Source organism: Hylobates moloch, unplaced genomic scaffold (genome assembly GCF_009828535.3).
Source record: "Hylobates moloch isolate HMO894 unplaced genomic scaffold, HMol_V3 SCAFFOLD_19, whole genome shotgun sequence".
Taxonomy (NCBI): Eukaryota; Metazoa; Chordata; class Mammalia; order Primates; family Hylobatidae; genus Hylobates; species Hylobates moloch.
Window position 1 is genome coordinate 12040203 of NW_026652294.1, and position 20093 is coordinate 12060295.

Here is a 20093-nt window from a genome sequence, read left to right on the forward strand (position 1 = left end):
AAGGGTCCAAGAGTTTTATTAGACAACCCATGTCAAGGTACAAAATGATTAATGACAATATCAGCCATATTCTATCAGCCAAGTGCCACTTGTCACTATGAAACTATCCTGTAGGACATCCCTGGGCTCTCAGTTGCTAATGGGCTGCTGAAGAAATGAATGTCCTCAAATTGAGACCCTAACACAAAGAGATTCTAGAGAGTGGCATAGAAAACCCAGCTACTCTTACCAATGTGGGGAAAGGGTCAGGGGAATGAACCTCTGCAGGACAATTTGAATTCCCAAACTGAGTAAGAGCAAAACAAATATGCAGGCAGGGCAAGGCCTCAGGGGGGCTCCTGGGTCCGGGGCAGGGGGTGGGAGACAGGAGAGGCAAAATGGCAAGGACTTGACAGCAGGTTCCTCTTGTCTACTTCTTCCTCCCGCCTCTCTCCTTGAGGGCCAGGTGGATGACTGCGCCATTGGCCATGTTGTAGTAAGCCAGTGAGTTGGAATCTTTGATGAAGATACCCTGGAAAACAGAGAGCGTGCCTTAGCGTGGGGCAACCCAGCCTTGGGCATACCGCTGCAACCTTACAACTGTGCACTTGGTCTGTTTGCGCTCTGGACTTAGCAAATACAGGAGCTAGTGAGAAGGTAGGGTGTTGGGGACTGGAGGCCTCTCATTCCTCTCACTGTTTCCTTTCTTCCCACCAATTATGCTCCTCCCCTTTGTTAACATTTGACTCAAAAGCTCAGCTCCCCAAAAAGTTGACCCCTCACCAACTCCATGGAGTTCTGACTCTGAAATCACAAGACCTTTAGGGATCACTTAGCCCAACAGCCTCAATGTATAGAGATAACTGAGGTCCAGAGCGGGGATTTGTTCAAGTTCAGAGAAGAACAACATTAACACCTCCGTGTGACCTGGCATCGGGGGGGGGGGGGCGCTAGACTATCACCTCCAAGTCAGGCTGCCTGAGGTCATACTGGCAGGGATGGCCCAACCACTGGATCAGGAACCCACCAGAGCATGCCTAAGTCTTGTCCCCAAATCTCTATGCCCAGTCATTGAGGCAAAGAATCTTACAGATCCCACACAAGACTACTGTGACCCCACCAGAGCCTTGCATTGTTGGGCACACCTGCCCCAACACTCCCAGGGAGCATCACGACTTCTAGGATGGATTCAGATGGCCACACCCAGGTATCACTCCACTCCCCTTTTAGCTTCCATGAGAGATTTAGCTTCTGTGAAAGCAGAGGTGTCAGGACCCAAGGGGCAAGTCTGTGGACAAACTGACTCACCTCATACTGTAGCTTCTGTTTCCCCGCAGGCATGCCTGTGGCTTCATGAATCTTCACCTTAATGACAGAGACCTGTGGGATCAAGCAGCAGTCATTCAACTCCTTGGTAAGGCCAGCTAGAGGAAGCTTTCCCCTGACCGCTTGGTTCCCATGCACCTGATGCCAGTTTGTGGCAGCACCCATACCTGGTCCGTGAGTGGGAGGGTGAAGACCAGCACCTGCCCATTCAGTTTCCATTCCGTCTTATCCTGCATGTTGGGCACCTGGACTTTGATGGACACTGGACCCTACAAAACAGGAGGTGGTCTTTATGCCCAGGGAGCTCTGAGCCAATCAAGAACTATGCTCTGCTATCCCTAGGCCTGTTCAGACAATGTTACCTGTGCATCTGGGCTCCTGGATTCTGGCCTGATTCACCACTAATACCACTTGTGAGGTTGTACAAGTCACCCCCCGCTTTGCAAGATTAGGTTTCTTTTCTTTAAAACAATCTCTATCTTGTCTCTTGGTGAGTCTGGAGCTAAAGTGAAGAACTTTAGTGAAAATACTCTGCACACCCCAAGGGAAAAGAATATGACCTGCAGGGTCAGAAGACCTGGATTCCCAACTCAGCTTCCCAGCTAACAAGGTCTGTCTGAGTCTCAATGTCATTATCCACCAGACAGGGTCCATGACTGTTTTGAGTATTGAGGGGAAGTATCTGTAAAGTGCTTAGCTCTATCCTGGTACTTGAGTTAAGCGTTTAAGAAATGGGAACTATTATTAAAAAACAAACAAACAGGGCGGGTGCGGTGGCTTACGCCTGTAATCCCAGCACTTTGGGAGGCCAACGTGGTGGATCGCTTATGGCCGGGAGTTCGAGACAAGCCTGGCCAACGTGGCGAAACCCCATCTCTACTAAAATACTAAAAATACAAAAATTAGCTGGGTGTGTGGTGCACACCTGTAATCCCAGCTACTCAGGAGCCTGAGGCATAACAATCACTTGAACCTGGGAGGCAGAGGTTGCAAAAACAAAACGAAACAAACAATTTGGTCAAATAAGTTGGAGGAGCAGAGGCCGGGGCTGTTTCTGTCTCCTTACTGCAGCCTGACAGCTTCCCTAGGGATTGGCAGTGACAAGGTCCCCACCTACCATTATTCCAGGACCCCAACAGGATCCCACCCAACAGGCAGACCTCCTAAGGGCTACAGCTGGGGAGGAAGGCCACAGTAAATTTTACAACACCACACGCAATTTCCTCCAGGTGTCTAGGGTCCCTCTCACACGTGAGTTGTGCTGCCCGTGCAGCTGGATCTCCCTGTTGGCCTCTGTAAGTCTACACCACAGGGACCACCACAGTCACCACCTCTGCCACCACTACCATCACCATCACCACCAATACTCTCTGCTCCTCCAATTGTTGCCCCACATTCACTGTGTGCTCAGAAGCCCTTAGATGCCTCCAGCAGCTGACCTAGGCCCCAGAAGCCAAGACTGGGAGTGAAATAGGGTCAGTTTCAGAAGTTAACGATGAGGCGGGACTAAACCCTCCAGCTAGAAACTTCAGCAGCATTCTGGGATTACATACCTTGTTTCTGCGCAGGAACTCCTCCTCTGGCATGAGGCTGTCCTCTGTCTTCAGTTTTTTGGAGGTGGGCTCATCTTCCATGGGAGGTGGGGGATGAACAGGGGGCATTGGGGCTGGAGCTGGGACAGGTGCCACAGGTGGAGCAGGCACAAAGGCTGCAAAGACAAGAATAAGCAGCCCCATGAGAGGGCAGAAGGGGCCCAGGATTCAGGGCTGATGAGAAGTTGAGAGGGAAGGTTGCAAAGGTTTCCTCTAGTCAGAGGTGTTAAGTGCTGTTCCCTGCTGAGTCTGGCAGCCAGCAGGTTCCCTGGCAGGGGGACCTGGGAGGCTGCCCAGATTGGACAGCAGAGGACTGCAGGAGGGCCAGGACTGATGGATGGAGCTAGTGCCAAGCAACAAGCATCTCTCAGTCCTCTGAGCCTGTCGGGGACCTGATCCCTGAATGCACAGACACTGGCTACACCATTTCAGCCTCTCATTTCTACCAGAACAGTGGCTCCCAGCTCTAGGGTTGCGAATCTTTCAACAGGAAGCCAGGGCTCTCCTCTGGGCTGGATACCCTGTTGGAACAGCTGGCACTAGCATCACCCACTGCTCTGCTGACAGTACTTGGCCCGTGGTCCCTGACCTAATGGCCTGGAAAATGATGCAAGAGATACTGACCTGTTGGCACAATCATGGGGGGTGGGCGGGGGGCCATGATAGGAGGGGCCGAGGGAGGCATGGGCACCACGTTGATTCTGGGCGCATGGATGATGGGCGGCATGGGGGCGATCACTGAGCCTGGGGGCAGTCGGACCACAGATGCCATTGGCGGCCGGGGCATGACGGGTACTGCGGAGACAACTGTAGTACGAACTGGAGGTGGCATCTGTGCAGGAAAGAGACCCACAAGTTACAGGAAGCCAAATTTGGACTCCAAGGGCACACACAGTTGGCAACTGGCTGCCTGCAGCTCTGAGGATGGAGGTTAGACAACTCCGTCCTGGCCCCCTGGGACTGAGAAACTGTGGCCTCACACTGGGCGTCCAATAGGAATTGAGCTGCTGAGAGCCCGAGGATGACACTCTCTCCACTTGGGACTTGGCGGGTCAAACTCGACCGGCTACTTTGGCAAACACTGAGAGAGTCACTAAAGAGGCTGAGACCTTGGCCAGGCACAGTGGCTCATGCCTGTAATCTCAGCAGTTTGGGAGGCTGAGGTGGGCAGATCACCGGAGGTTGGTAGTTCGAGACCAGCCTGACCAACACGGAGAAACCTCATCTCTACTAAAAATACAAAATTAGCCGGGCATGGTGGCGCATCCCTGTAATCCCAGCTACTTGGGAGGCTGAGGCAGGAGAATCACTTGAACTCGGGAGGGGGAGGTTGCAGTGAGCCAAGATCATGCCATTGCACTCCAGCCTGGGCGACAAGAGCAAAACTTCATCTCAAAAAAAAAAAAGAGGCCAAGACCTCGACTAAGTCTCCTGGAGACAGGCCAGCAGTCCTCAAAGTCCCAATAAGCCCTGCAGCCCTTCTCTGACACTAACTGGTTTCTCATATTTGCCACTCACCTCCCTCCCTGTTCCAACCCTCCTCCACAAACAGATCAAGCTAGAGGTTCCCATTTGCATTTAAACGGCTCTTTCTCTTTCAAACTGACCCACCCAACACTCAGGCCCCACTATAAGGCAGCTGCCCTCTTCTCAGCCAACAGTGTCCGACCTCAAGAATGAAGCTCTAAAAAGTCAGTTCCAGGGTAGATGCTGGCTTACTGTGGGTGGTCGGGGCACTGAAGTGATGGGTGGGGCTGAGCTGGGGATGTTGGTGGCTGAAGATGGTGGCGGTGGCTGTTGAGGGATTTCATTGGGCTTGCTGGGGCCAATCTTCTCTTTAGTGTCATCCTCTGGCACCAGGCCTTTGGCCTTGTGAATGGCCTCAATCTGCTCCTGGAGGGTGATGTTGGCCTGGGCAGCCTGCTGGGTCCGGGCCATGCTGCCTGAGTGGCCATCCCAGGTCACCTGCAAGTGAAAGCAAAGCCACAATGCTCCTGGAACTAAGCCCAAGTGTGGAAGACAGGGGGCAGAGAAGGCACTAGGTTCCACTTTAGCCGTACCTTTTCCTCTGGCTTCTGGATCTCCTCCTCACCGATCTTCTTACCAATAGCTGTTTCCTCTACACCGAAGATGTCAGTACGCCGCTCAGCCAACTGCTTCAAGCTGCTCTCAATATCCAGACCTGTACAGTCACAAAACAGACGCAGAGGATAGAAAGAGAAAATAAACCAGGTGTCCTAACAAGAGAGCAGCTTTTCTGGTGTGCAGGGAGGAGGCTGGTTCCATGGGATGAGGGTGACTCAGGGCCCCAACTCTTGTTCTCTGGGCTCAGGGAAAGCCGCCCAATCTAAGCCTATAAACCCAGTGCTTGTGCAACCCCTCTGACTTATAAAAGAACGGTAGGCCAGGCACAGTAGCTCATGCTTGTAATCCCAGCACTTTGGGGGGCCAAGGCAGGAGGATCACACCCGAGGTCAGGAGTTCCAGACCAGCATGGCCAACATGGCGAAACCCCGTCTCTACTGAAAATACAAAAATTAGCCAGGTGTGGTCGTGTGTGCCTGTAATCCCAGCTACTTGGGAGGCTGAGGCAGGAGAACTGCTTGAATGTGAGAGGCGGAAGTTGCAGTAGCCAATATGAAGCCACTGCACTCCAGCCTGGGAAACAGAGTGAAACTCCGTCATTCATAAATAAAATAAATAAATAAATAAGATGGTGAGTCAGAGACGGCAACTGTGTGGAAAGGGCCACATGGTGTAAGTGGCCACATGGTGTAAGTGGCAGAGTCAAAACTAGAAGCCCAGTCTCCCACCTGTGGCACAGTTCCTGCCCCATTCCAAGCAGCTCAGGGTACTCCAGCCATCAGTGCTCCCCTTCTAAACAGCCACAGGAAGCCCTCCCAGCTAAAGCCAGGGCTTGCTCTGGGATGTCAACAGGCACATGGCATCTCCTTCAGTGTCTGCCTTTGGAGAATTTCCTTCTGGAAAGTGGAGAGTTCTCTTGCAATATCATAGGGTGCAACTCTCCTCAAAAGCTTTTGTTGACAATTGTTGCTTTCTATGTTTGCTTAAAAGAAGTTGACTGTAATTCGGAGATTACCATGGGCTCTCCTGGAACCCCTACCTCACCTGGTGCGTACACCTCATCATCGCTCTGCTTCTCACGGATGGAGCGATCCCGCTGCTCCAGCCAGCGAGGGTCAAGAAGTCCAATGCGCATGTGTTCCTGCATTTTGCTGGCAGGGATCTTCTCCCCAGTAATGGGGGACACAAGATACTCATCTGGAGCAGGGGCTGGAGGCAAGGGCTTGGAGGCTAAAAGGAAACAGATGTTTCAGTAAGAACACTGGTGGGCAGCCACCTGAGTTAAGAGGGTGGCATTTCATACATGCATCATTCATCAAGGCATCTATTCAGTGCCACTCTTGTACCTGGCATTGTGAAAGACACTAGGACACCAGAGATGACTGGGCCCTGTTCCCACCATGAAACCTGTAACAGATGGGCTTGCAATGCTTTTACAATAAGCTGCACCTCAAGCCCTCCTAGAAAGATGGGTGTGAGGAACACATGAGGACACACACTACCTTCCTGGGCAGCCCGAGGGTTGGGAAGCAGGCCCTACCTTTGGGATCATAGTCCTTGCGCACAATGACTTGGTCTGGAGTTGGGGGCAGAGGTGGAGGCATGGGCGTCTCTGGGGGTGGGGGCGCTTTCTGCCCTTCTTCTTCATCATCTGAACCCTGAAAAGCAAAGCAATGGCAGGACTCAGAGAGGGGCTGAAGCCACCTCCCTGTAGCTGAGCCTAGCAGCTCTCTGGGTGGCAAGGAGCCTTGGCCTCTGCCAGCCAGCATCCATGTGCTAAGCCTCCCAGGGCAGCTGAGGCCAGCCGGCAGCAGGCCAAGCTGCTTCCTCACAGCATGAATGGGAGTGCTGGGGCCATGGTCCTAGCACTCCTCCCAGGCATTTCCAGCAGCTGGCACCAGGCAGTCCCAAGAGGCCAGGGGCACTTAACATGCTGGGGGGGGCAGTGCCCAGGGGGCGGGGGCGGCAAGTCGGCAATCAATGGTAGCCGCTCACACAGCAATGCTGGGAGGGAGAGAAAAAGTCATTTCCCACAGACAGGGGTCCTTTCTTCTTAGGCTGTGTACAAATTATTTCCGAGTGGGGGAGAACAGTCTGGTTCTGGAGACTCCATGCCTGCTTGGAGGGTCTGGCTTGAAGGAGGTAGGGATGCCTGAAAGGACGCGTGGGCTACATTTAGAAAAGCTCTGGGAGCTTGGAGCCCAGCTGAGAGCTCAAAACAGAACAGGGTAACACAGTGAGTTCCCTGAAGGCTGGCATGAGGCAGTGAGAGCAGGCTGTCCGGGCCAGGGAGAAGGCCACAGAACAGGTCAGCACAGCTTTTAGATCCTTGCCTATGAATGAATCTTTGTTGCCGGAGCTGGAAAGAGGCTCTGTGCTGCCTGGGCTTGGGCAGCTGTATGGCCTTGTTCAGGACCCACACCTCCTTTCAAGGCTCACAAAGGAGCTGGATCTGACTGGTGGAGAGCACTTTGATCTCCTAGGGCTTCAGGGGAAAAGGTCATCCTGCAGGCCTGCCCAGCAGCTTACCTCATCCATGTCTTGTACTTGGGTGTCCTGGTCCAGCTGGGAAGGAGGCTCCTCCGCCTTCTCCTGTTTGTCATCCTCCTCATCAGACTCGACCTCCATCTCAACTTCCTCACTCTCCCCAAACTTCTCATAGCGCTCCTGAATGAGGATTCGGGCCCCCAGCTCCTCTGGCGTGGTCGGGGGAGGGAAGTTCCCTAGAGGGTGAGCCAGAGGCAAAGGTATTCCTTATCAAAGACCCATCTATTTGCCCTGTCTGAGCTCCCCAAGGGCTGAGGCTATGTCTGTTTTCTCTCCAGCTATCTCCAGAGGCCCATCTAGGGTCTGGCAAGTTATGTATTGAATCTAAGTTGGGCAAAGTGGTAGAACTGAAGTCTTTAGGGAGCAGGGAGAAACAGCACTGATAAAGCCCTCTGAGGGCTTCTGCTGCTCTCTGGGAACACTTGCACAAGGTCTCCCGGGAAGTCTCAGAGTTCCTGGCTCCCCATCTGGAGTCACTCCTCACAGACCTACCTTGCTCATTAGGTTGGAAGTCCACTGTTTCCACCACCACAAAATCATGCCAGTCGATCTGAGCATAGGCCACCCGCTCCTTCTCCTTCTCCTCTTCTTCCTTCTTCCTCTCACGTTCCTGGAATTTGGCCCATTCCACTCGGTAACACACCTGCAGAGATGGGCAACAGCTCGGTGCTAAGCTGAAGCAGGGTCTGCTCCTGATGAGGCTACCACCTCCAGGGCTTTCATCAAAGTCAGTGCCTCCTTCGGAACAGAATGGAAGTATGGTTCCAAACTATGGCATTTGCACCTGGTTCCACCCAGGTGCAGAGTTTGGACAGAATGAAAATTCCACCCTCTGATCTGCTTGGGAGCTGGCCTTCTGCCTTCTAGCTAGAGTGGAAAAGAGGGAGATATATTGAGGCTGAGAGCAAAGCAGAAAGCTGTGGTATGTTGGGAAGCATCCGGACTCCAGGTTTCTTTGGCCTTTGTAGCCAACAAAGCCTTTTCTCCCACCATTCCCATGACTGGCACATAACAAGGTCCTGCCTCAGAGACTGTTTTCAAACATAAAACAGAACCCACCACCAGTAACTGGTTGCAAGAAATGCTATTCAGTTTACCTGATCCAAAACTTCTCGGGGGTTTTCAGCCTCTTTCTTGAGCTTTGAAAACAAACCTTTGGGTGGAATCAAGATCTGAAATACGGAAGAGTTAAAGCAACTGTCAGTGCTTTACAACGCAGTACAAAGAGACAGCCTTCCTGGGCCTGTGATAAAGCACAGGAGATGAGGAAGCATGGGATTCTGTGTCCCAATCCCAGCTCCACCTGGCTGTGGGACTTTGGGCAAGTTACTTAACCTCAGTAACTTGATTTCCTTCTCCAAAATAATGGCACCACCACTCAAAGCTGGCACCATGAACTTAAAAAGGCGGCTTCGAGGATTAGCAGGAAAGCATGCAAAGCACTAGCAGATTACCCAGAACACGGTCAGTAAGAGATGGCTGCTTTCATGACATTGACCTGCTCTTATCCTTTCGAAAACACTACGCAGGTCTCCCCTGAATATCCTATTCAGAACCGCAGCCTACCTGCCCCACCTCCCTTTATTTCTGCTCCCTGCTTTCTCTCTATAGTATTTAGCACCATGTGACAGACACTAACAATGCACTTGACTCCTCCTCACTAGACTAGAAACTCCACGAAGACAGGGATTTCTCTTTTGTTCACGATTACATCTCCAGCCCCCTGAATAATGTCTGACAATGTATATTTACTGAGAACAAATGCTGCCTTTGTTCTAAACAGCCCCAACAGCTTCTACTGCCACTGGCAAAGTGGCTCAGCCCTATCCCAATCCTCCTTCTACCTCTACCCCAAGAATCTATCTGCTCAGTCTTCCATGGCTAGAAACAGAGAGCAGGAACCTCAAGTTACAGTGGTAAATGCCAATACCCAAGTTCTGAAGAAGAAAAAACAGGAAAGTAACAGAATAAAAAGTGATCTGGGACCTTTAACCCTGGAAGCAGTCCACTGGGAGAAATTAATCCAGGGCTCACTTAAAATTGATATTGCATATTTATAGTAATCCTTGGGCCTTGGGCCTTAAATGACTTATTTTAGCTACCATACTAGCTTCTGGATTTGGTCATTTTCTAAACACACACATTTTTACAATTCTAACTATGTACTTAAAAGTGAGTAAAGTTAGGAAATTCTCAAGTCCTTTCAAGTCAGATCTTTGAGGCGTTGTTTCTGGATATGAAGAAGAGATGTACAGACCATCCCACTGAAAAGGGAAGGAAAACAACCTCCACGATATGTGTAGCAAGAAAAATGTGCCACAGGCAAAGCTATACCAGTGCACTTTGCAATAAATTAATAATCTGATTATTTTGAATGCCAGAACTGACTTGTCCAGATTCTTGATTGCAGCTCTGTCAAATGATAATTGGGTTCTTAGGGTCTGAAGTAACAATGCCAGAGCTCAAGCCCCAGCCCTGCCACCTCCTAGCTATGTGACCCTGGCCATGCTAACTTCACTGCACCTCAGTTTTCTCTTCTGTAAAGTGAACACAGCAATAGTGGGTACCTTATAGGCTACTGGAGATTAAATGAGAAGATGCTGCATACATAATTTCTTAGTGATGTTAGTTATACTGACTTATATGACATCAAAGTGTCTCTCAACGCCTATTTAAATGCTATTTCCAATTTAAGGCACTTTATAAACTGAAGAACCAAAGTTTTAGGGTCAAATGTGGTTTAAATCTCAGCATAGCTACTTACTAGCTGATAGACCTTGAGTACGTGACTTCACCTTTCTGAGCCCGTTTCTGCTTCTGAAAGATGGGGGGAAAACACCTCATGGCTTCTTGTGAGGACTAAGGTAAAAGGACGCAACTGTTAAAGGTTGGCTTCTTCTCAGGGCCTTACTAGGCAACTGAAAATGGAAATGTACTTAAAAGCAGCAAGCGCCACGTGGCCTTGTCACATAGCAGGCAATCGCCTAATGGTAGTTAGCAAGCATGTGCTTCCCCTCTCTTTAGAAACAAGCAGTCTGTGTTGCACTTAAAAGAAATAACTGAATAGAAATCAAGGTTTTACATTAAACTGGGATTCAAAACATTTGCTCAGAGGCCCCATGGAGAAGCGATGCCCTTGGAGACAGTGAGTGGACACAGTGCTTCCAAGGGTAAGATGTTTTCCTTTCCTGGGCCCAGGACCCCAGCCCCATCCTGCCCAGGCACCTTGGTGTACTGTTCCACTAGCTTCGTGAAGTAGTTGAAGAGGCTGTGCTGTGGGCGGAGAAAGTCAAACTGGTAGTTGCGCTGCTCTTTCTGCATCAGCTGGGTCAGAAACTGGCGCCCATTCCTGGCCACAAACTGAGCCGTCAGCTTCACCACATCCAGGTCGAAGGCTGAGATGGAGGGAGGATCAGCAATGAACTCAAACTCAGGAGGAGGCTCTTTGGGCACGATGGTCTCTTGGATTACTTGGGCTTGGACCTAAGATGCAAAGGGAGTGAGGCGAGAGGCACAGGGGTGAACAGGCTCCAGGGGAGGGGAGGGGACATGGGCATGCACCCCTCAGCAGGATGCTGTGAACCTCTAGACTTCTGTTAATTATGCACACACCACTAGCACTTGGTGTGAGAGAATTCTAAATCGCAAGAGCACTGATTTCCCAGCCAACTATGGCCTCAACTTCCTGAATGGCTGAGTGAGAACCATTCCCCTCTGTATCTCTGCTCCTGCCTTGAAATTGAGGGCCAAAACTGGGTGAAAGAAGATCCAACAGGAATATGACTTATTAAATCCCATCCAAGAGGGATGGATGTGCAGAAGGCCTACATGTGTGCAGAAAACCCCACTGTACAAAGTGTTTCCATGACCTCCGCATGAACCATGAGGTAGCACAGGTACTGTGAATCCTCTTTACAGATGAAGAAACTGAGGTACCCTGAGGCCCTAGGCCTCATTGCAATGCAAGGTCTTAGAACCTGACTTCAACCTTTATATCCTACTGCAAAAGGAGGGGCTGCCTTTTCCACCATGGTTCAGGAGTGCAGAAGGCAGGTCTGCACAGGAGGAAAAATATGTCAGCCTCTCTCTTCATTCATAACCCTAATAGTCCCTAATGCTGGGCCTCAGCACAGGGAAGGTGGTATTACGGGAGGCCAGATGGAGGGGTCCTGGGAAGAAGAGACAGAAGGGAAGGGATGGCACAAGGAGGAGCCCACAGGCCACACTGCATCCTTCAGCACAGCCAAGTAGGAAGTGCTGCCCTCACATCATTGCACTGCCCTCACACCCTGAGGAAGGCGTTGAATAAATCACACTTCCTCCGACTCTCAGATTCCTCATATAGCCTCTGCGAGGAGTCAATGAGACAAGACTCCTGAAGTACCAAGCGCAGAGCTTGACAAGCAGTGCTTGGAAAATGCCAACATCAGTACTTTGCTGTCTGGGCCTCAGTCTGCCTCTGAGAGATGGGGATAACAACCTCACTTCTCTCCCTGGGTGGTTGTGAGGTTTGGAGTTAATTGTGTACCCCCTCCCTATCCCTGCTTCCCTCTCAAGCCCTGCATAAGTGAAGGGGGCACTGGGCTCCAAACCTTCTGGGGCAGCTGCTGCTGGGTGGCCTGCTGCTGCTGCTGCATGACCTTGGGGATGGCGGCGGACGGCTCCTGAGCCTTCCCCTCCTTGAATTCGCTGACCTTGTGGCGGTAGTAGGCATGGTAAGGGTCATTGGGGTTAAGAAAGTTGAACTTGGGGTTGTTGATCTCGTTCTGTCGGATCCTAGCTTCAAATTCAGGCCCGTTTCTGGAGGGAGAAAAAACAGCAAGAATAAACACCACTCCCTTGTGCCTGCTGAGATCTAGAACACTGCCCATTGGAATGTCCTTCTTGCCACCACCCACTGCTCATACCAGCCCAGCCCTCAGCAGACGTCCTCCTCTAGCCTCCTGGCATCGGTGATCAGTGCCATCTGCCTCATTCAGCTTGAACCACGCCGCCTCTACCACAGGGTCTCCCTGAACCCAGTCATTCCTTAGTTCCTTTTCCAGTTCTGCCATTTCCAAAACCATCTAGGCTATCGCTCATTTCTTTTAATAAAATTTACTTTAAAAAATCTATTTAAAATGGAGAATACATATTACTACTTCAAATAAAACAAAAATCAGTATGCCTTTACCAACAAAAGGTAGTCAAAAGTGAACATAATGAAAACAAAGTAATACTGTCAAAGTTCAGCTGGAAGTTTGCTGAGACTAATTCTCTTAGTTCAAAGGGGCAGCAAGTGCTGGAGAGGTGTAAAAGGTACATGAGCACCAAACCTAGACTTTGTCCTCTGAGTAACAAGAAAGACTGAAAGACATGAAAATGTAGTTGATTTGAGCCTGGGCAACAAGAAAAGACCCTAACTCTACAAAAAAATTTAAAAATAAATTAGCTGGGCATGGTGGTGTGTACCTCTAGTCCCAGCTACTCAGGAGGCTGAGGTGGCAGGATCACTTGTGCCCAGGATTATGAGGCTGCAGTGAGCCAGAATCGTGTCACTGTATTCCAGCCTGGAAAACAGAGCGAGACCCTGTCTTTAAGAAATAAAAACAAAAAAAACAAATAGTTGGTTTAATGCCTTGTCCAAGTACTCCCTAAACCCACCCCAATTATACTGGTGAGGCCCACACAGGAAACACGCTCAGCAAGGACCCAGACTCGTACAGCTGTATAAGGCACCTTCAGATGACAGGAGTGTGGTAAGATCAGCAGGGAGGTCTCCAACCACTGTCTGTACCTGGGATGGTTCCCCAGATATGCCCCATGTCCCCAGCAAGCCTTCAAAACCTCAGGATAATGAAAAAATGTCCCTGTAATGATGTTTAGGGAACCCTGATTTTTAAAATGTCCCAACAGTAATATTCAAAGTGCCACACTTATATACACCTGTGTCTGTCAGAAAGTACACGGACCTTAAAGACACAAGATATGAACACATTCAAGTCTCAGGTTCACTACTGACTCACTCTGACCCAGAGCAAGTTACCAAACTACTCTTTGCTTCCATTTCCCCATGTGTAAAATGCAGCTAATACCAGTTACCCTTTCTACCTTGAAACATTATTGAGGAGATGCCAAAGTCTTTTTGTTTTATAGACAGGGTCTCACTCTGTCACCCAGGTTGGAGTGCAGTGGTACAATCTCAGCTCACTGCAACCTCCACCTCCTGGGCTCAAGGGATCCTCCCACCTCAGCCTCCTGAGTAGCTGGGACTACAGGAATACACCTGGCTAATTTCTTTTTACATTTTGTAGAGACGGGGTTTCACCATGTTGCTCAGGCTGGTCTCAAACTCCTGCGCTCAAGTGCCTTGGCCTCCCAAAGTGATAGGATTACAGGCATGAGCCACTGAACCCAGCCCTCAAAGTCTTTTCAAATCGTACAGTGGTCTGCAAATGCAAGGGGCTAGGAGGGGTTGTTCCATAAACATTGTCTGTGGGGCCTTCCATTGCTCCTCTGGCGAGAACCTTGTACTTAGAACTGCCCCAAACACACCAAGGCATGGCCCCTGCGTCTGGTGCCAGCCAGCTGGCTCCACTCTCTTCAGACTTTCGTATCTCTGGCCTGTGAGTTTAAGAGGGGGTGGGAGCCCGGCACAGTGGCGCACACTTGTAGTCCCAGCTACTCAGGAGGCTGAGGTGAGAGGATCACTTGAGCCTAGAAGATCATACCCAAGCCTGGCCAACAAAATGAAATCTCATCTCCAAAAAAAAAAAAAAATTTTTTTTTTTTTTTAAATTTTTTTAAGAGAGACGGCAGGAGACAGGATGCAGGCAGTGCTGTGCCCCAGATCAACCACTACAGCAATATGTGCCACACTAGTGATCGACACCCAGGCTGGCTCCTCAGCAAGTCGTGGTCATACCCTGCCGCGTGACTAACGCCATGAGGTCTCAATTTGACAGTATATTCGTCTAACTGGAACCTCATGCTTTGGAAAAAAAACTCTCCCTACTCCTTAAATAATGCAAACTACACATAAGAATGAAGGTGAATGCACACTTAAATCCTGCTAAACTAGGCCACTATACCCAGCAAATGCCTCAGGCAGACAAAGGGCTCCTGGAAAAGGGGGCCCTGGTTGTCTCTTGTACTAATGCCTAAGCCATAACTTTACCCCATCTGGGAACAATCTGAAAAATAAAACAATGAGAAGGCTTGGCATGTTCATTCCAAGCTATTCTGTTGCTTTAAATTAGCTTAACGTTTATTTTAGAATCACACTCTCCACCAGAAGGAATAGATTTCAACAGAAAAAGACATGATTCTGACTCAACCCAGCTGGTGGGACTTTTTAAGGGTAATTTCCACTTCAGTTTCTTGACAGGAACATGCAGGAAACGAAAAGACCTAACCTAGTGAAAAAACTTTCGGAAAACCGCTCAGTTGTGCATTTCTACTGCATGCTCCATAAATACACGTGAACCCAGGAGAAGTGAAGCACAGAGTTCTGCATGCCTGCTTTAACTCGGATATTGGTCTCTTTGTTGCAATGTAAACGATAAATTCACAGATTTTATTTATTTATTTACTTTTGAGGTGGAGTCTCGCTCCGTCACCCAGGTGGGAGTGCAGTGGCACAATCTTGGCTCACTGCAACCTCTGCCTCCCGGGTTCAAGCGATTCTCCTGTCTCAGCCTCCCAAGTAGCCCGCCACCACACCCGGCTAATTTTTTGTATTTTTAGTAGAGACGAGGTTTCACTATGTTGGCCAGGCTGGTCTCAAACTCCTGACCTCAGGTGATCTGCCCACCTCAGTTTCCCAAAGTGCTGGGATTACAGGTGTGAGCCACCACACTGGCTCACAGAGTTTAGAAATGCCTACAAAAGCAATCACCATAGCTAAAAATCAACCTAGGGATGTGCATGGTTTTGGATTTTTTTCTTTTTTTTGAGATAGGGTCTTGCTCTATCGCCCCAGGCTGGAGTACGCTAGCATGATCATACCCTTGACCTCTCAGGCTCAAGTGATCCTCCCAAGTGGCTTGAACTACAGATATACGCCACCATGCCCAGCCAATTTTTTTATTTTTTTTAGAGACAGGGGTCTCACTATATTGCCTAGGCTGGTCTCCAAGTCCTGGGTTCAAGCGATCCTCCCACCCTGGTCTCCCAAAGTGCTGGGATTACAGGCGTGAGCCACCTAACCTGGTCATATATATTTAAAGGGACCTTGGACATACTCTTATTTCTTTAACAGCAGAGGATGGCACAAAGTTATTGGAAAGCTATTTGGCAAAATGTTTAAGAAATCTTTTAAGGATGCTCTTTTAGCCAATAATGAGCCACACAGAATTTTCTTCTAAGGAAACAATCTAAAAGGGAAAGAAAATGCTCAGAGATTTCCCCACAGCTTAATTTGCCATAATGAAATGTTGGGAACAGGCCAGGTGTGGTGGTCACTGCCTATAATCCCAGCACTTTGGATGGCTGAGACATGAGGATCACTTGAGGCCAGGAGTTCAAGACCAACCTGAGCAACATAGAAAGACCCCATCTTTACAAAGAAACTAAAAAAAAAAAAAAAAAAAAATTAGCTGGGTGTGGTGGCAGGCACCTGTAGTCCTAGCTACTCAGGAAGCTGAGGTGGGAGGATAACTTGAGCCCAGGAGTTCAAGGCTGCAGTGAGCTGTTATCGTGCCACTGCACTCCTGCCTGGGTGTCAGAATGAGACTCTGTCTCTAAAAAAGAAACGTTGGAAACCTCCTACTCTAAGGCAAATACGGAAATGGTGGCCAAGTCAAGGAAAGCCTTTCACCTCTACATGGTGCAACCCCTTAAGGACCACAGGGCATTATGAAGACCATGGAGCAAAATGGAAAAATGCTTACAACACAGAGTGGAATATCTTTACTAGAATTACAAGGATCTAAAAAAGGATGCCAAGGACAGAAGGAAACAGAAAAATGCGAAAACAGCTGGTAGACACTACTCTGGTAATGAGAATATGGTGATTCTTCACCCAACTCCCCTTTTCTGTATATTCTGTTTTTAAAATATCAGGGGAAAAGGGGAGGCATGAACATTGCTAAGAGCCATTAAACATTTATCTTTTTTTTTTTTTTTTTTTTTGAGACGGAGTCTCGCTCTGTCGCCCAGGCTGGAGTGCAGTGGCCCAATCTCGGCTCACTGCAAGCTCCGCCTCCCAGGTTCACGCCATTCTCCTGCCTCAGCCCCTCCGAGTAGCTGGGACTACAGGCGCCCGCCACCACGCCCGGCTACTTTTTTGTATTTTTAGTAGAGACGGGGTTTCACCGTGGTCTCGATCGCCTGACCTCGTGATCCGCCCGCCTCGGCCTCCCAAAGTGCTAGGATTACAAGCGTGAGCCACCGCGCCCGGCCAAACATTTATCTTAAACACAACACTGTCTAAATCTGACATGACCCAATCATCATGATCACAATGTTCAATCAAGCACAGAGCAGCTTTCAACCTAATATTCAAGGTAATCAAAGCCCTTGAAATGTAATGAGATGAATCTGCAGAGGTGACACAGTGAAAGTCTAACCGAAGTAGGCTGGTGCCGTGGCTCACGCCTGTAATCCCAGCACTCTGGAAGGCCCAGGTGGGGGGATCATTAAGTCAACAGACTGATACCAGCCTGGCCAACCTGGTGAAACCACATCTCTACTAAAAACACAAAAATTACCTGGGCGTGGTGGTGCACGCCTGTTGTCCCAGCTACTCGGGAGGTTGAGGCAGGAGAATCACTTGAATCTAGGAGGCAGAGGTTGCAGTAAGTTGAGATTGCACCACTGCACTCCAGCCTGGCAACAGAGTGAAACTCTATGTCATTTAAAAATAAAAGAGAAAGTCTAACCAAAGTAATCTTTATGTTTAATTTTATTAGGTTGGGAAAGGAAGGAACACCCGTTAAATGATGCATACTGACTGAGACACTGCCTCAGGGGAGTGATGTGGTCCCTGGAGAACACATGCTGATTGAGCCTGCATCCACACACGAAGCAACTGTCCAGAAATCCAGACTGATTGTGAAGTCTCATTTTTACTTGTTTTGGTTTTTTTTGAGACAGGGTCTCACTGTCACCCAGGCTGGAATGCATGGCTCACTATAGCTTCAACCTTCTGGGCCCAACTGATCCTCTTGCCTCAGTCTCCTGAGTAACTGGGACCACAGACCCATACCACCACAGCCAGATAACTTTTTATTTTTTGTAGACAGGGTCTCGCTATGTTGCCCAGGCTGGTCTCAAACTCCTGAGCTCAAGTGATCTTCCCACCTTAGGCTCCCAAAGTGCTAGGATTACAGACAAGAGCCACAGCACCTGACCTCCTCATTTTTAAATAGTAGCAACAAATTTGAGTTTCGAAAAAATTATTGTGAGGACAAACAAAACATCTGTAGGCTGGACATGGCCTGAGGGCTGCCAAAGGAATACCTTAAATACCCTAGAGGATGTAGTGACCTTTGGAGTCAAGGGGCCAGTAAAAAAATTCCATCTAAGGATGTGAGGGTAAGTACAGTGAGGAGAGACAGGGGGAACTCGGAGCAATTCCCATTCCATCTGAGGCGGCGGCTAGCACCTGCATGGAACTGTGGGGACAGAGAGGATCTCTGACCAATGCCCATTCCATCTGAGAAGCCAGCTAGCACCTGCACAGAACTGTTGGGAGAGACAGGAGGAACTTGGAGCAATTCCCATTCCATCTGAGGCGGTGGCTAGCACCTGCATGGAACTGTGGGGACAGACAGGAGGAACTCGGAGCAATTCCCATTCCATCTGAGACAGCTAGCACCTGCATGGAACTGTGAGGAGAGACAAGAGGAACTCAGAGCAATGCCCATGCCATCTGAGGAGGTGGCCAGCACCTGCGTGGACTGAACTGCATGCAGCCCCATGACCTCGCTCCTGCCTCACAACAACTCTGAGATGGCATTTTGTTCCATTTTGCAGATGGGTCATTTGAGGCTCTTGGAATGTGGTCTCTGTACAATGAGAATAATAAACTCCCCTTTTTATCTTCCTCAGGCCAGCAGCTCAGGCACAGACACACCATCTGTGATGAAGCAGCTTTCCAGGCATTTTCTCAGGCCAGTTTTGGAAGCAGAGGCTCCTGGTGACTGTGGGGCTAAGTGTGATTCTCACTTTGGCCACTGCTATGCTGTGTCAGGGACACCAGTCCTACCTATTGCCTACCCCAGTGCCATGTTGTGGTTTTTTATGAACTAAAAGGCCCAAGCCAACAACGTCTCTTTAAAAACCCTTGTGCTGATTCAGTGCTGAAATCTCTTCATGCTGAAACCCACCTCTAACCCACCCAAGTAGTTCTGTTACCTGGCCACAAAGCTGGCAGTCTTGTCAACAATATTTCTGACCTCTGGAGGAGGGTAAATAATCCCCACAACTGGCTTAGAAGGTGCAGAATCCTCCTTTGAAGATGCTTCTTCTTCTGTGGGCTGTGAAAACAGGAAAAGAAATAAGGTTTTAAAGTCCCTGGTTCGGAGCAGGTTCTCCACTGTTAAACTCCTCTAGGATATCATTCAGAGTAGACTTTCACTCACAGACTTCCCTACGGTTAGAACCCTCTGCTTCAGAAAAGCAGTTCTCTTAAGTTCACTGCACCTGCAGGGGCTGCTCCTGGGGACCCAGGGAAAAGAGCAGCTTCCCTGGCTCCTCTCTAGCTGGACTATCTCAGTGAGACCAGGATTTTGGTAAAAATCTGCATTTTTACCAAATGCCCAGATGATTCAGATGCAGGGACTCCGACTACGTTCTGAGAAACCATGTTCCAGAATCCAGGCCATGTCTGTAACCCTGCACCCAGCGATGGGCTTGGCATGGAATTTTTAATGACTGTTTGCTGAATAAAGAAATGGGAAACTATCTGCTGACAAATTCTTCTGCCCTGAATGCCCTCTCTGCCTCTACTCCACTGTCTTAACCAACATTCAATGCTCAAGTGTTTTGTGAAATTCCACTGGAAGGCTCAGCATTAACTATCCCATAAGTACCAATAGTTTTTCTCCAGCAGCTTCTTCCCCTTAGTAAACAAAGGGTCAAGTCTCTTATCTTAGAAAAACGAAGTTTCTCCTCTGCCTTCATGTTACTTTCTGCCGCTGCCTTCTCCCACCCCTTCCTCTGGCAGCTAAACATCCTGAGTTCTCTTCAGTCTTGCTGGTCCCACTTCCCTGCCTCCCATCTGGTCCCCGTTCATTTTAAGTGCTCTTGACAAAGTCAAAAACGACTGCCCGCAGCCATTATCTGGGCGTGAATGGTGACCACTCCTTCACAAAACTCTCAACTCCTAGGCCCCATTCTTGCCTGTCTTCCCATCTTGCTCACCATTCCATTCATGTTTCCTTCCTGACCCGTTTCACCTCCTGCACTGTGAAGCTGGAGATCCCCGCTCCTGCCGCCCAATTCTGTTCTTGGTTCTCCTCTCAGTTTTTGGTGTCCTCCTCTTTCCGTCCCGCCTCTAGACTAAACAATCTGGACCAAACTGATGTCCTAGAACACTCTTGTGTACTGAACAGCTTCGGGTCCAGCTAACTACTGGGCACT

The 20093-nt window shown here is 49.4% G+C and overlaps 1 protein-coding gene across 2 annotated transcripts in view; it reads right to left on the bottom strand.

The window, feature by feature from the left end:
* SF3A1 (splicing factor 3a subunit 1) overlaps positions 1 to 20093 on the bottom strand; it is a 22293-nt gene continuing 2200 nt past the window's right edge. The window contains exons 2-16 of one of the 2 annotated variants that reach the window (XM_032138795.2): positions 18867 to 18988; positions 12122 to 12329; positions 10755 to 11012; positions 8627 to 8701; positions 8022 to 8172; positions 7512 to 7705; positions 6523 to 6640; positions 6027 to 6212; positions 4958 to 5079; positions 4617 to 4862; positions 3522 to 3729; positions 2859 to 3013; positions 1473 to 1574; positions 1288 to 1359; positions 1 to 511 (exon numbers count right to left, since the gene is read on the bottom strand). In XM_032138795.2, the coding sequence (XP_031994686.1) occupies positions 410 to 511; positions 1288 to 1359; positions 1473 to 1574; positions 2859 to 3013; positions 3522 to 3729; positions 4617 to 4862; positions 4958 to 5079; positions 6027 to 6212; positions 6523 to 6640; positions 7512 to 7705; positions 8022 to 8172; positions 8627 to 8701; positions 10755 to 11012; positions 12122 to 12329; positions 18867 to 18988 (2319 nt within the window). In that variant the 3' untranslated portion in view covers positions 1 to 409. Of the gene's footprint in view, positions 512 to 1287; positions 1360 to 1472; positions 1575 to 2858; positions 3014 to 3521; positions 3730 to 4616; positions 4863 to 4957; positions 5080 to 6026; positions 6213 to 6522; positions 6641 to 7511; positions 7706 to 8021; positions 8173 to 8626; positions 8702 to 10754; positions 11013 to 12121; positions 12330 to 12980; positions 13057 to 18866; positions 18989 to 20093 lie in introns of those variants that run through there. The other variant, XM_058431249.1, reaches the window with a different exon arrangement.